Genomic DNA, 14055 nt, shown 5'->3' with positions numbered 1-14055 from the left:
TATTTTACATTAGTCTATGACTTGTTTTTACAACTTAATGATATACTATGAAAATCTACATCTGTACTGTGGAAATTATGTATGTTCTAAATTATTTATTTCAGCTTTTATTCAAATTAAAGTTAAAATCATGACAATTATTTTAATAATACAGACCTTGGACAAATGTTAAATTTTAAGCTATTGACATAAGATTTTGAGAATTCAAGGCACTGAACTGTCCAATATAAATATGTATGTAGATTATGATAAAAGGTTGAGAACATGCACAAAACTTGAAGGTTCTAAGAATGTAAATATATCCAGGTTGCTTAATGTCCTTTTTCCACATTTATATTTATATTTTATAAGTATGAAATTGATTCTTGACTAGTTTGTTTGTATAACTATCATAGAAGATTCTAATTTATCTGCAATGTTTTATCTTTATAAATTGTCTTTTACTTGTGAGGCTAGGATATTTATTCGGTTTTAAAGTAAACTTGATTCTGCATGAATATTTTTAATTGGCAATTAGATCCAAATTGACTCATTAACCTTGTCATATTTAAACCATTTGTTAATTCACTGATTTTTTAATAATTAGACAAATTGTATAAATTACTGACATTCACTTGAAGTTTAGATAAAAAAAAATGATCTTTTTCATTTTTCTCAGAAATGTCATAAAAATATAACATAGGCCCTGAGTCTTTGACAACACATAAAAAAATCTACTTTATCCTGGGTTTTAAACCCTTAACTGTATGTCCTTGTGTAGGTGTACCATAATTTATTCAACTATTCAATTTCTGATGAACATTTAGATTGCTTGGAGTAATTAAAACTTTTTAAACTCCTTTAAAGTATTAGTTTTACAATATAAGTAATATGTGTTTGTTAATTAATCAAACAAAAAAATATATTCTCTAGATTTTCCTCAGGTTCTTGAAAGTAAAGGTTGGATACTTTCCATTTATTAAATTTTATATCCCAAGGCCCACAACTCATAGCAAAAGTGTAACTCACTAAACTTTGTTGAAAGTTGAGACTATTTTGTTGGACAGTACAGGTTGAATTATGGCTAAAAATGGGGAACCTTTTCCTAAAATGTCCTTAAGTTGGAAATACAGCTGGGCTTTACAGGCATTAACTGTAGGCTCAGAATGCCACAAGAATTCATGCCTTTATGAACATGATAACAATGAAACCAAACCACAGAAGCAGCACTTACCTGGATGAGGAACATAGCTATGTGGTGAAATTCTCCACGTCCTCCTTGTTTAACAGGAACTGTCATAAAGAATTTGCTGCCATCTTTAGAAAATACTGGTTCCTCATTCTAAAATATAAAAGTGATATAACGATTTCAAAATGGCACATAAACTTTCTGCCACCAACTATTGCTAATTCATGCATGGACTAAACCAATTATTAATTTAGAAATGGTTTGAAAAATGGTCAAATTATTTTAAAAACTAGTTGTATGATAGTATTTTGAAAAGTGAACTCAGGAGTTTGGAGAAACATGGTGGAATCAGAGACATCCTCAGATCTCTCCCCTTGAAACAACAATAAGCTGAACATCTGAAACTAACAAAAAACACCCAAACTGCACACCAGCATGTCTGAGCATGGGATCTGTGCATAAGAGCTACTGCAGGTCAGAATCCTGGGAGCCGGGCAGTAGACTGGGAGAAACAAAGAGGCTACCTCTCACAGCCACTGAAGTGCACTATAGGAGGAAGGTGGGGCGGGGGGAGAAGGTGCTGTGACTTCCCTGAACAGCCCTGCCTGGGAGTGCTGTGAGCTTCACGTGACAAGTGGCAGAGCCCAGTCATCAGGGCAGAAAGCAGAGAAGCGGGAAGGCAGAGACTTCAAATTATACTACAAGGTGACAGTAATCAAAACAGCATGGTATTGGCAATGAAACAGATACACAGACCAATAGAACAGAATCAAGAGTCCAGAAGTAAACCCATATTTATATGGGCAATTAATTTTCAACAAAGAAGTCCAAAATATACAGTGGAGAAAGGAAATTCTCTTCCATAAATGGTGCTGGGAAAACTGGAAAGCCACCTGCAAAAGAATGAAACTAGACTGTTGTCTATCACCACATGCCAAAAGTAACTCAAAATGGATTAAGGACCTAAATTTAAGACCTGAAACAATAAAATTCATAGAAGAAAACATAGGAATGAAATTCAAGGACCTTGGACTTAAAGAGGATTTTATGAATTTGACCCTAAAAGCAAGGAAAGTAAACCTAAAATAAATAAGTGAATGAGACTACATCAAACTAAAAAGCTTCTGCTCAGCAAAAGAAATCATCAACAAGGTAAAGAGAGAACTATCTAAATGGGAAAATATATTTGCAAACAATGCTTCCGGAAAGGGCCTAATATCCAAAATATACAAAGAACCCATATGGGTCAATAACAACAAAAAGCAAATTATCCAATCAAAAAATGGGCAGAGGACCTGAACAGACACTTATCCCTAAAGGACATACAAATGGCCAATAAATATATGAAAAGATATTCAACAACATTAGCTATTAGGGAAATGCAAATCAAACCACAATGAGATACCATCTCACACTTGTTAGAATAGCTATAATCGATAGCACAAGTAATAAATGTTGGAGAGGATGTGGAGAAAAAGGAACCCTCATACACTGCTGGTGGGACTTCAAATTGGTACAGCCACTATGGAAAACAGTATGAAGTTTCCTCAAAAAACCTAAGAATTGATCTACCATATGATCCAGCAATCTCTCTACTGGGTATTTACCCTAAAGACTTGAAAACTCATATCTGAAAAGATGTTTGCACACTGATGTTCACAGCATTATTCACAGTGGCCAAGGCTCGGAAGCAACTGAAGTGTTTTACGATAGATGATTGGCTGAAGAAGCTGTAGTACCTATATACAACGGAATATTACTCAGGGATAAGAAGAGATGAAATACTGCCATTTGCGACAACATGGATGGACCTTGAGATAATTATGCTAAATGAAATAAGCCAGACTGAAAAAGTTGGAAATCACATGATATCACTAATATATGGGATTAAACCTAAAAGCAACAAATAAACAGGACAAGCAAACAGAGACTCATGGACATGGACTATAGACTAGTGGCTATCAGAGTGTAGGGGTGAGGGGAGGGGGTAGGTAGACAGGGTAAAGGAGGTCAAATATGTGGTAACAGAAAGAAATCTAACTATGAGAGGTGAACGCACAGTGTAAATATATATACACCTTACTGTTAAAGTGTACAGATGAAATTTATTGGATTTTGTTAACCAATGTTAATTAATTAATTAAAAAATAATAATAATGTTATTGAACAATTAAAAAAACAATGAACTCCATGATGCATTGTGTGTATGTGTATGTTTAAGTGATGGGAAGGATGGCAAAATCTCTTAAATACTAGATAAGAATGATTTATAATTAGACAAAGACATTTTTTAAATTGATTAAAAAAGAACTTTGTATTTTAACATAATATAAGATTGTGTTTAGCATTTTATCCTTAAAAGGTAAGAATGTGAACATATGTACCAGTTTATGAAAATGATTTTTAATGGAAATGTTTTCAATTCTTTTTTTAAATGTATTTATTTTAAGGTATATAGTTCATAAAACGACCCCCCAATTGCTCCCTCACTCTCTTGACCCTCCACTTAGCAAAGATATTAATCCTACTGCATTCCCTATGTATAGTTTCATCATTTAATTATCAAAAATAATTCTATTGATGTAACATGCCACTAGAATTTAATTTAAAAATCATCAACTGGACGTTTGTGTTTGTGTGTTTGTGGAGGGGTGAACAATGAGGATAGAAATTTGAATTAAGTAATTTTCAAAGGATTTCTTCCAATATTGTGGCCTTTTGGTTTTTGTATTTTCAGTAAATGTATGTGTACATCATCAGAAATGTATCTTCAATTAACTAAATTCTAGAGGCATGTTAAATCAATAGAATTATTTTTGATAATTAAATGACAGAACCTATACATATAGATTGCTTTCTCTTACTTCAGGAGAAATGTTAAGAAAATAAATTTACATGACAAAACTTTGAGTTCTTTCTTGTTGAATTACTGAGAGTGATTATATATATGATATAAAGAAAGGCTTTGATATAGTTTCCTCTGTAGGTCTTTAAGTGTCTTACAAGCCCTTGTAGGTGATCTCGCTCTCCACTCTTTCCAATCTCATTTTCTTCCATTCTCCTACTTCTTCCTTGTGCATGTTTCTGCTCCAGGGCCTTTGCACTGATTATTCCTCTAGTCTGACTCTTTCTCTTACCTCTTTCATTCTATGCTCTATTTCACCTTTTCTGTGAGATGTTTCCCGATTACCCTATATAAAAGGTTGATAAGGGAAGTGAGATCCTCCAACTCCATATAAATCTCTCGGCCCCTTATATTTTCATTGTTTTATAGTACCTAATACCATTCAACATATTATATTTTATGCATGTATGCATTTTTATATGAATGTATATGTGTATGTAAGTATGTAGGTAGATACGTAGGTAGAGAGGCAAGTAGATAGTGTTCCTCTAGAATGTAAGCTGCATAATGCAGAAATCTTGCATTCATCACTGCTGCATCTCCAGAATCTGGGACAGTGACAGTCATAAATTATGCTTAATAATGATTGAATAAGTAAACTAATAACTATTTTAATAATCTCAAGAGTCTGATTTTATCTCCAGTAGAAAGAACATCTCTTAATAGAGATGCAAAGATAATATTTCCTTGCCTACTTCATGGAGACTCATGAAAATTTGTGATATATATAATAAATTTAAAACTCTGAGGTAACATACAAAGATGGAAAAAGTGCATTACTGGTGATATAATAAATATTGAAAAAATGCATGACTCACATCTTTCAACTATAATAGAATCAATAATTCTTTTAATTCCATCTCTTGCCCCTTTGGTATATCACTCTCTTACTCTTTGTGCATGGGGTTTCTTCTGATTGTAACAACTTTTCTCTCTTCTTTTCTGTATTAAATCTTACTCATTTTTTACTTAAATGCATAAAACAAAATCCCTAGGTAGAGATTCTCTCCTAGTTAGAAAATCTCTTTTCAGAGATTCTAAAAGTACCCTGTATTCATCTCTGTCATGGCTTTCAATGCACTTATTATATGTCTGACTTTCTTCACTAGGCAAGTAATAATTAAAGAAAGGTTGAATTTTGTCTTTTTAGCTTTATTGCCTAGGACACAGCAGGTGTCCAATTCATAATTCAATAGAAAAATGCGTGTATACAATGGACAATCACATTTACACCAACCTATTGGCTCCTCCCTTATTTAACATTTTCTGTTTGTATTTTGCTCCAAAAATAAAATTTTTTAAAGGTATGGGGATATCTGAGTAGTATCTATCTATCTATCTATCTATCTATCTATCTATCTATCTATCTATCTATCATCTATCTATCTACCTGAATTAGTCCCCTTCCTTCTCCAATTTTGGTGCCTTAGAAATGGTTCAGTAATGGAGCAGATGGGACCCATAATCTTAAATGTGTTGCTGGGTTTAAAAACCTTCACCACTAGAAAATATCGGGCTATAAACATATAGTTCCAGACAAAACATTTTCCTACAATCAAATAAAAGAAGTAGAGCCATTTTCAAGACTGTAAGCATGCCAATGTTTATGACACACAGGGCATTGAATCGAGAATAACAAATTTTACCCTTGACCAAACAGTTTGTATACTGGCTATCCTAACTGTAAGTCTTCTGAAGCTAGGTCAGTCATACCCACTTCTCTATGTTCGTCCCACGATCCAGATAGTCAGCATATGATGATTAGAGTAAGTTTCTAATTATCTTAGGAATTTGCTTCATCTTATAGCTATTACTATTCTCATATTTTAAATTTCATAAAATTTTAAGCATTTCATGGAATTTCCTTAGAGCTTCTGGAGAAGAAGTCAACTATGACAAACTACCACCTTCATTTTCTTACTGAATAATTGATAACTAGTTTATTTGCTTTAAAAAAATTTTCGTTAAACATTCATAAAATTCATATTTAAGTTGTAGAAAATATAATCTAAAAAGCATGTATTATGATGATGTATGTTAGGCTATTATGAATGTCACAAGCAAAAAAAAAGATAGCAAAGTTTAATAATGCAGAACAATTCAGAATGCATCAATATCCATATATTATTATTGCTTTATATTGTTTTTATTTTCAGTATTTAATTTTGTGAGAGTCTATAATTTGCTACAAAATCAAAGATTTTTTTTCCTCAATTTTATTCTGCACATTGGTAAAAGTTAAATAATTCATATTAAGATAGATAGATGATAGATGTTAGATAGCTAGATACATACCTACATACATATGCCTATAGTTCAACTGAGCAAAGGTTTAGCATATTTACAATCTTTCTTACTCTTTTTCTTTATTTATTAAGCAACTATTAACAGAGCTTTTCTTATAACTGGACTTTGTATTAGGCATTTGGTTTGTAATGGGGAATAAAAAATAAGCATCTTTCCTGTCCTTGTGAATTTAGTAAAAAAAAAAAAATCACAGAAATAAATGTGTAAGTATTACACAAAGATTACACCAGACTTTAAAATAACTTGCATTGGGAGATGTGATTTGGTGAGGGTGACTGGAGGAGATGACTTCTTAAGTAGGTGATTTAAGGTGAGGTTTGCAAAATGAGCAGCTCCCCCATAAGAAAGTAGTTATGAGACTTCTGTTCAGAAGGAAGGGTTCATGTAAAGACATTGTGAATACAAGGGCTAATGTTCTTAGAATGAAGAAAACGGGTGTAAAGATGGTATGAGACAAAGCTGAAAAAGCTTTCAATTTAATCCCCTGTTGACTTTTAAGAATGTTAGTCTTTATTTGTAGAACAAAAGGATAGACGAAAATTGTTTTAGTTGTAAGAGTAAGTATGAGGGTGAAGTAGGTAGTGATGATCGAATACATATTTCAAAAAGGTCACTCGGCAAACCTGCAGTGTGGAGAACAGATTGGCAGGTGTTTGAAGGACTGAGCATTCACTAGTTAAGGAGGAACTGCAGTGACTATAGTTTGATCTTGGACAGTGTTTGTGAATGGTAGAAAAGTAGATTGACTTGAGATTTTTAAAAGTAAAATCAAAGACATTGTGATGAATATATACAGATAAGAATGAGAAAAGATTTAAGAATAACTACTACGTTTATAATTTTAATAGCTAGATGGATAATTATGCCTTTGACTACTATAAGAAGGCATAAGACTAACTAGAAATGTTCAGTTTAAATCTGTGAATTGTGTGGTTACTTTTACAGATTCAGGGAGAGGTGCCACGCATGAATTTGGATGTTTCTGAACTCAGAAAAGTGAGCTGCTTGGGGCTAACATTTGGTGGTCTCAATATATGGGTAGCATTTGAAACTATATAAATACATACATACATTCACACACACACACATACATACATACATACATATATATATAAAACTATGTATATATAACAACAATATATATAACACCTATAACACACACACACACACACACACATATATAACACCCACATATATGTATAACATACATATATATAACTCCTAGGGAGAGAATATAAAAGATCACTGTAAAGAACAAAACAAATCAAAACCAATAACCAAACAAAATATTTCTCTCTGCAAAAAGGAGTGAAGTTAGTAGTAAAATGTGTTTAGGCATATGTGGATAATCTACTTGTGATTCCTTCATAAAATTCAGTATGAGACCATGTTGTAAGGACATTTGGTAGTTTTTCTGGGCAAATAGAGCAATTCTGACAGTTTCTAGTTTTGATGGGTTGAAGCCTTTTCTCTTTTAATGAGTTGCAACTTTTTCTCTTTCATCTACACAAAAGTTCACTTATATGAATGACCCTGAAAATGGATCCTGGTACTTATTCTGCAAATTAAAACCCATAAAAAATTTTCTTTTCACAAATGACATCATAGAAAAGCCAAGTCATAAATATTTTCATGGAAAAGACAATCAAACATAGCAAAGCCTTAAATCATATTACTAAAATAATTTTTCAGGAAAGTTATCAAATAACAAATGGGTGAATAGGATGGGTGTAGTTGTTAATATGTGACATAAAGAGACGACTTATGTTATACCTGTTTAGAGATCCACGTATCTGATGTCATCTCATATTTCTGAAACAAAAAATATTAACTCCATGAAGCATCTAAAGACCAAAATAAGCATGCACTAATTTAACAATTTTTATTCTGTTAACTTTCAGGCATTTTTTTTTTCTTCTCGACTGCTGAAATACCATGAAAGATCCCATTGTCATTACTGCCTTAAACTGAAAAAATAATTAGAGAATTGTGATTAAATGGTAATTTAATTATGAAGTCTTTGGTGAACTCCTTCAATATTCCCAGTAGTATGTCATCAGGGATAGACCATTTCCCAGCTCTGTTTGATTACCTCATTCAAACTGTTTTGAACCACTTGACACTATTTCTTTTTTACCTCCAGGCATCATCAGGAAAGAAAATTCCTAAATCCTTCGAAAGAACTGAACAACAGCCAGGAATAAAATTAAAAGGTGGATATTCTTTCAACACTCAATGAACTCTTAAACATAAGTCATTTTTTTTTTTGAGGGAAAAAGATTCTATAAGAAAAGTGTTCAAATGAAGAAAATAAAATCGCACACAATATATGTGACATTTATCTATATGCAGAGGTACTAATTTAAAATCATTAATAAAAATAGTGTTTTTTTTTAATTTATAGTATTTTAACTAGTTTTCCTTTTTAAAGACTTAGATTATAGTTTACCACTTTTTCTTTTCAGGATCTTTTCTTTTTCAATAGATTTTTTCTACATGCAGATAATAGAGAAATAAATAAATCATTCCTTGATTCTCTATGTGCACATGGGCAATAACCATTCTTGATATCTATAAAACACAGACACAAAACATATTAATTGCCACTACTCCCTAGTATCTAAGTTTTGTTAGAATCCATGAGAGCACTTAATTTCACATGCAATTATTTGTCATTTTTCATTTATAGCAGAAAGTAAATATTTTAACTCCATAAAAGAAATTAAATAGAATATTAATAGGGAGTCAAATCAATAATATTATATGGTTCCTATAATTTTTATTGAAGCATTTTAATATATCCTTGCAGTTACCTATATAGATTATTCTTCTATAGAGATAATAGGTTTTCTCTAACTAGAACATGTGAATGCCAATTTTTAAATGATTTAGTAATCAGCTGAATAAGAAACCCTCTAGAACAGTTTAACTAATAAATGGTGAAATTCTAGTCAGTCTATAAACTAGCCTGGTGAAAGAGGATGACTGAAATAAATTTTATAATATAATAAGTACAAGTTAAATGAGAGAAGTATCAGTGAAACCCAATAAGTAAATGGCTGACTCATCTACCTCATTTCTACATGTATTCTCATCATTCCAAAGATAAATTTCTTCCTCTTCATTTCTCCCTTTTACAGATCATGAAAAACTATGTTTTAAAATATTGGCATATAATTTGAATATAGTGAAATGTATAAATCTTAAATTTAGACTTATTTACATGTTGTCATGATATAAGACCTTTACATTTCCTCACACATTCCCTCATGCTTCTTCCCAGAGTTTTCTAAAAGGCAACACACTTCTGAACTCTTTCCTATGAATTAGCATTCCTGTTTTAGAAATTCAGATAATTGAAATCATATATTATGTACTTTTTATGTAAGGCTTCTTTCACAACTGTTTTTGAGATTCATTCATATTGTTCAGTGAATCAGTATTTTGTTTCTTCTTAGATTGTTGAGTAGAATACCATTGTATAGTTATGCCTCATTTCGTTTATCTGTTCACTATTAATGGACAATTGAATAGTTTCCAGTATTTAGCTACTGTGAATAAAGGTTATCTAAAGATTGTTTTATTATAAATCATTTGGTGGACACAGAATTTAATCTGTATTTTCCTAATGTCTAATGATGTCGAATACTTTTTTCATTCATTTATTATATCCTTGTATCTGTTCAACATCTTTTGAACTTTTTATTGGGTGGTTGTTTTATTATTGAGATGCACATATTTCTTTGTCAGTTATACACTTTGCAAACTATTTTCTTTTAGTCTATAATTATATATTCAATTTATTAATGGTGGCTTTGATGAGAAATTTATAATTTTGATGATGTCTAATGTATTCTTTTCCCCTTTTATGCTTAATCATTTTTTTCATATTCTATATAGTAAAAACATTCCATATTTTTCACCTAGAAGATTGACAGTATGAGCTCTGAGATTTAGGAATGCAATTTAACTGAAATTAATTTTAGACTATGGTATGAGATAGATCTCAAATATCATTGTTTTTTTCATTTGGTTATTGATTGTTCCAGCACCATTTTCCCTTACTGAATTGTTTTGGCACCCATGTTGAAAATTAGTTGATCATGTAAATAAGGGTCTATTTCTGGACCCTATTCAGTTCAATTGGTATATTTGTGTGTCCTTATGCCTCCAGTACAATGTCTAAGTTTCTGCAGCTTCCTAGTTCTTGAAATCAGGTAGTGCGACTCTTCCAACATGTTTTCTTTATTTTTTTTACAAGATTGTTTTGGTTCATCAGGTCTTTTGCATTTCCCTGTATATTTTAGAACCAGCTTGTCTGTTTCTAACAAAAAAGTCTGCTAGGATTTTAATTGGTATTATATTAAAACTATAATTCAATTTAAGTGGAATTAATATCTACAATATTAGGCTTTTCAATTCAAGAATATGGCATAGCTTCTATGTATTTAGGTTTACTTTAATAACTTTCAGCAATGTTGTAGTTTCCAATATTAGAATTTTGCACACTATTTGTTAAATTTATCCTTATCATTAAATGTTTTAAACATTTTATGGTATTTTTGTTTATTTCCTCTCATAATATTACAACTATATAGAAATATATTTTGTTGCTTCTTAATTCTTTATTTTGAAACTAGTACAAACTTACAGAGAAGTTAAAAGACCAGCTTAAGAAACATCTGTATATTCTTTGGAGCTATTCCTCATTTATTTAAATTTATATTTTGCTACATTTGCTTTATTATTATCTATCTACTGTCTCAAAATCATTTGAGAAGGTGGAATTATATTTTTTTCAAAATAAAATAAAAAGGGAGAAATGCTATTCTTTTTACATTTGAATTTGTAATTTATTTCAATGCTCTTTCTTTTCTTTTTCTTTTCTTTTATTATTAGTTTGAAGTATATAGTACATTGGTTAGGCACTAATAAAATTTATCAAACAATCCTCCTAAATGCTCATTCTCTCCTCTGGTTCTCCACCTAGTATTACATTAATACTAACTGCATTCCCTATGCTGTGCTCCCCATCACCATGACCCTCTACCAACTACTGATTTGTACTTCTTTAACCCTTCACCCCATTCTCCCAATTCTCCAACCTCTTTCCCTTCCGGTCGTCACCAGATTGTCCTCTAGAAAAATATTATTTTTTTCTAAACAATTTGACAGCAATCTTGATGTATTGTATCCATTACCCATAAATAACTAGTGAGTATTTCTTAGGAAAATTACAGTATTCTATATACTTACCTATTTTTAAAAGTAAAATGATCAAAATGAGGAAATAAAACAATTGAAGTAGATTGACTTATGAGTTGTGACCTAATCTAGTAATATTTTTTGTAGATTTTTAAAACTTTTTATTTATACAATAATGCCATCTACAAATAGTTTTACTTCTTTCTTACCAATCATCATGATATTCATTCCTTGCCAAGTTGCTCTGATTACTGTCTCTAGTAAAGTTGGTATAATAGAATATATATACTTACCTTACTGCAGATCTTAAGGTAAAAAAGAAAAAATGTTTCACCATTGAAAATGGTATTTAATGGGCTATTTTGTGGTTATCCTTTATCATATTGGGGATACTACTTTCTATTCATCTATGTTGAAAGATATGAATGCGTTGCATTTTGTCAATTGCTTTTTTTTAATCTACTGAAATAATTATATACTTTTCTTCTTTTTTTATGTTACAATATGAATTACATTGATTGGTTTTCCAAATCAACCTTAAACTCTCAGGATAGACCCCATTTAGTCATGATGTACCATTCTCTATTGTGCTGTGAATAATATATCAATATGTTTAAGGATTTTTTTGTATCTATGTTTATGAGCGATATCAGTCAAAATGTTCTTTTCTGTAAAGTCCTTGACTATAAAGCACAATCGTGTCTTATAGACAGGTAATTTACAGGAACATGAACTTAATTCCTTCAAGGTTTGATTTAAAGGTTTATTGAAAGGAGTCTAAAACAGCCTTATTCCTAATGTATTTTCTCTGGGTCCTGAGTTAAATGGGCAGGGCTTCCAGTGAGAGCTTTCCATTTTTGCTGTTCAGAACTCCGAAGTTTTCCAGCATTGTACAGCCTGGAGTTTTTCTATTTGATTTGCATTGAGGTAAAGACTTAAGTCCTTTATATAGATAGCTGGAATTCTCTATGTAGCTCTGAATTCTGTGTTACTTGTCTTGCAAATTTCAGCCAGGGATAGCCTCGAACTCTGATTCTTCCTGCTTATTTGTGTCAGTGATATTACTGTGCTTTTCTTGGGCTAGATCTCCTTGCACTGTGATCTCAAAAGTGTCACCCAAAGGCAGTCCTTTTAGGGTCATCTTATGTATTTACTTTATTTCACCATTTATGTCCTGATCCTTCTGTTATCCAACATCTGTATTTTGTACAGTTTTGTAGTTGATTACAGTAGAGCTGGTAATCTGATAACATTTACTACATCTTGTCCCAAAACAGAAGTTTGAAAATTCTATTGTTAAATAATTGGGACTCCTTTACCAAGTACCACATATATAATATAACAACTTAAACTGATTACAGTATTTTCTCTACTAAGAAACTTGAACTGACACGTATAGAATTTATTGATGAGTTTACAAAAACTGATTATAGAAATCTAAATGCCACTTACTTTTAAAATGCAGTGCTTCAAAAATTAGTTTTTACTTTTTTTTATTTATTCAAGACACTGTTATTTAAGAAGACTAATCTGAATACAAAAAAAATGAATTTTTGGAATGTGTTTAAAGAAGACTGGAAACATCCAATTTCTCAAGTTAATCAAAGCCAAAATACAAAGAGACATCCATATTTGAGAATGAAACTTACATGTCTTGGAATATTCTTTATACCATATAAGAACTCATTTTTTTTTTGTTACTTTGTTCTCTTCTGCTTATCATACATATTTCTAACTTCAAAGTTAGAAAGCTTTATGGAATTAAAGCATATACTCCTAATAGAATAATTCTTTTTCTATTACCTTTGAAGTTAAATATTGAAGTCTTTGCACAAAGGGTTGCCTGATATGTCTCAGAATGGTAGCATAAACTATTTCATTTTAAACGCATAAAAGAATAAATTATACTCACTCTACTACAAGCACCAGTTGTGGTCTCACAGACTGTGAGGATGGAGATGTTTTGAGGTCGGTTTATCCATCTGACCACTGTCTTGGTATTGCTTACCCATTTAACCATTGTGATGTAGTATTCCCTAGTTTGGAAACAAAAATTAAAATTTACATTTAGAGCCAGGGAATCTGTATAATACCAATAATATACACTTGTTATATGCAATAATAAATGAAACACTATAAGAATGTCACATCATATGACTTTCTATTTATTCATATATACACATTTGCTTTTTCAAATATTCACATATACACATACAAATATGTGTTTTTATATATGTATGCAAGTATATGCACATATACATACATATATAATTATACAGAAAATTTGAGAATAACATTGAAAGTGAATGATTTCCAGAAAGGAAATCCTTGGAAAGATAAAAATAATTAAGATGCCAGATTTATGAATAATTTGTTATTTCTACTTACCAGTACTAATATACATACAAATGAAGTATAATTTTTCTAAAGTACATTTTATTTTATTTCATTAAAGTATAATCAATAATCA

General features: G+C 31.0%; 1 protein-coding gene across 4 annotated transcripts in view; it reads right to left on the bottom strand.

Annotated features, from left to right (window-relative positions):
- Positions 1–14055, bottom strand: part of DPP10 (dipeptidyl peptidase like 10) — a 1197668-nt gene that overhangs the window by 57310 nt on the left and 1126303 nt on the right. For all 4 annotated transcript variants that reach the window (XM_036237031.1, XM_016124277.2, XM_016124278.2 and 1 more), the window contains exons 11-13: positions 13498–13621; positions 8154–8192; positions 1214–1321 (exon numbers count right to left, since the gene is read on the bottom strand). In XM_036237031.1, the coding sequence (XP_036092924.1) occupies positions 1214–1321; positions 8154–8192; positions 13498–13621 (271 nt within the window). The remainder of the gene's footprint in view (positions 1–1213; positions 1322–8153; positions 8193–13497; positions 13622–14055) is intronic.

Source organism: Rousettus aegyptiacus, unplaced genomic scaffold (genome assembly GCF_014176215.1).
Source record: "Rousettus aegyptiacus isolate mRouAeg1 unplaced genomic scaffold, mRouAeg1.p scaffold_m13_p_2, whole genome shotgun sequence".
In the NCBI taxonomy this organism is placed as follows: domain Eukaryota; kingdom Metazoa; phylum Chordata; class Mammalia; order Chiroptera; family Pteropodidae; genus Rousettus; species Rousettus aegyptiacus.
The sequence above is the reverse complement of the archived record's forward strand: the minus strand, read 5'-3'. Positions and strand labels throughout refer to the sequence as shown.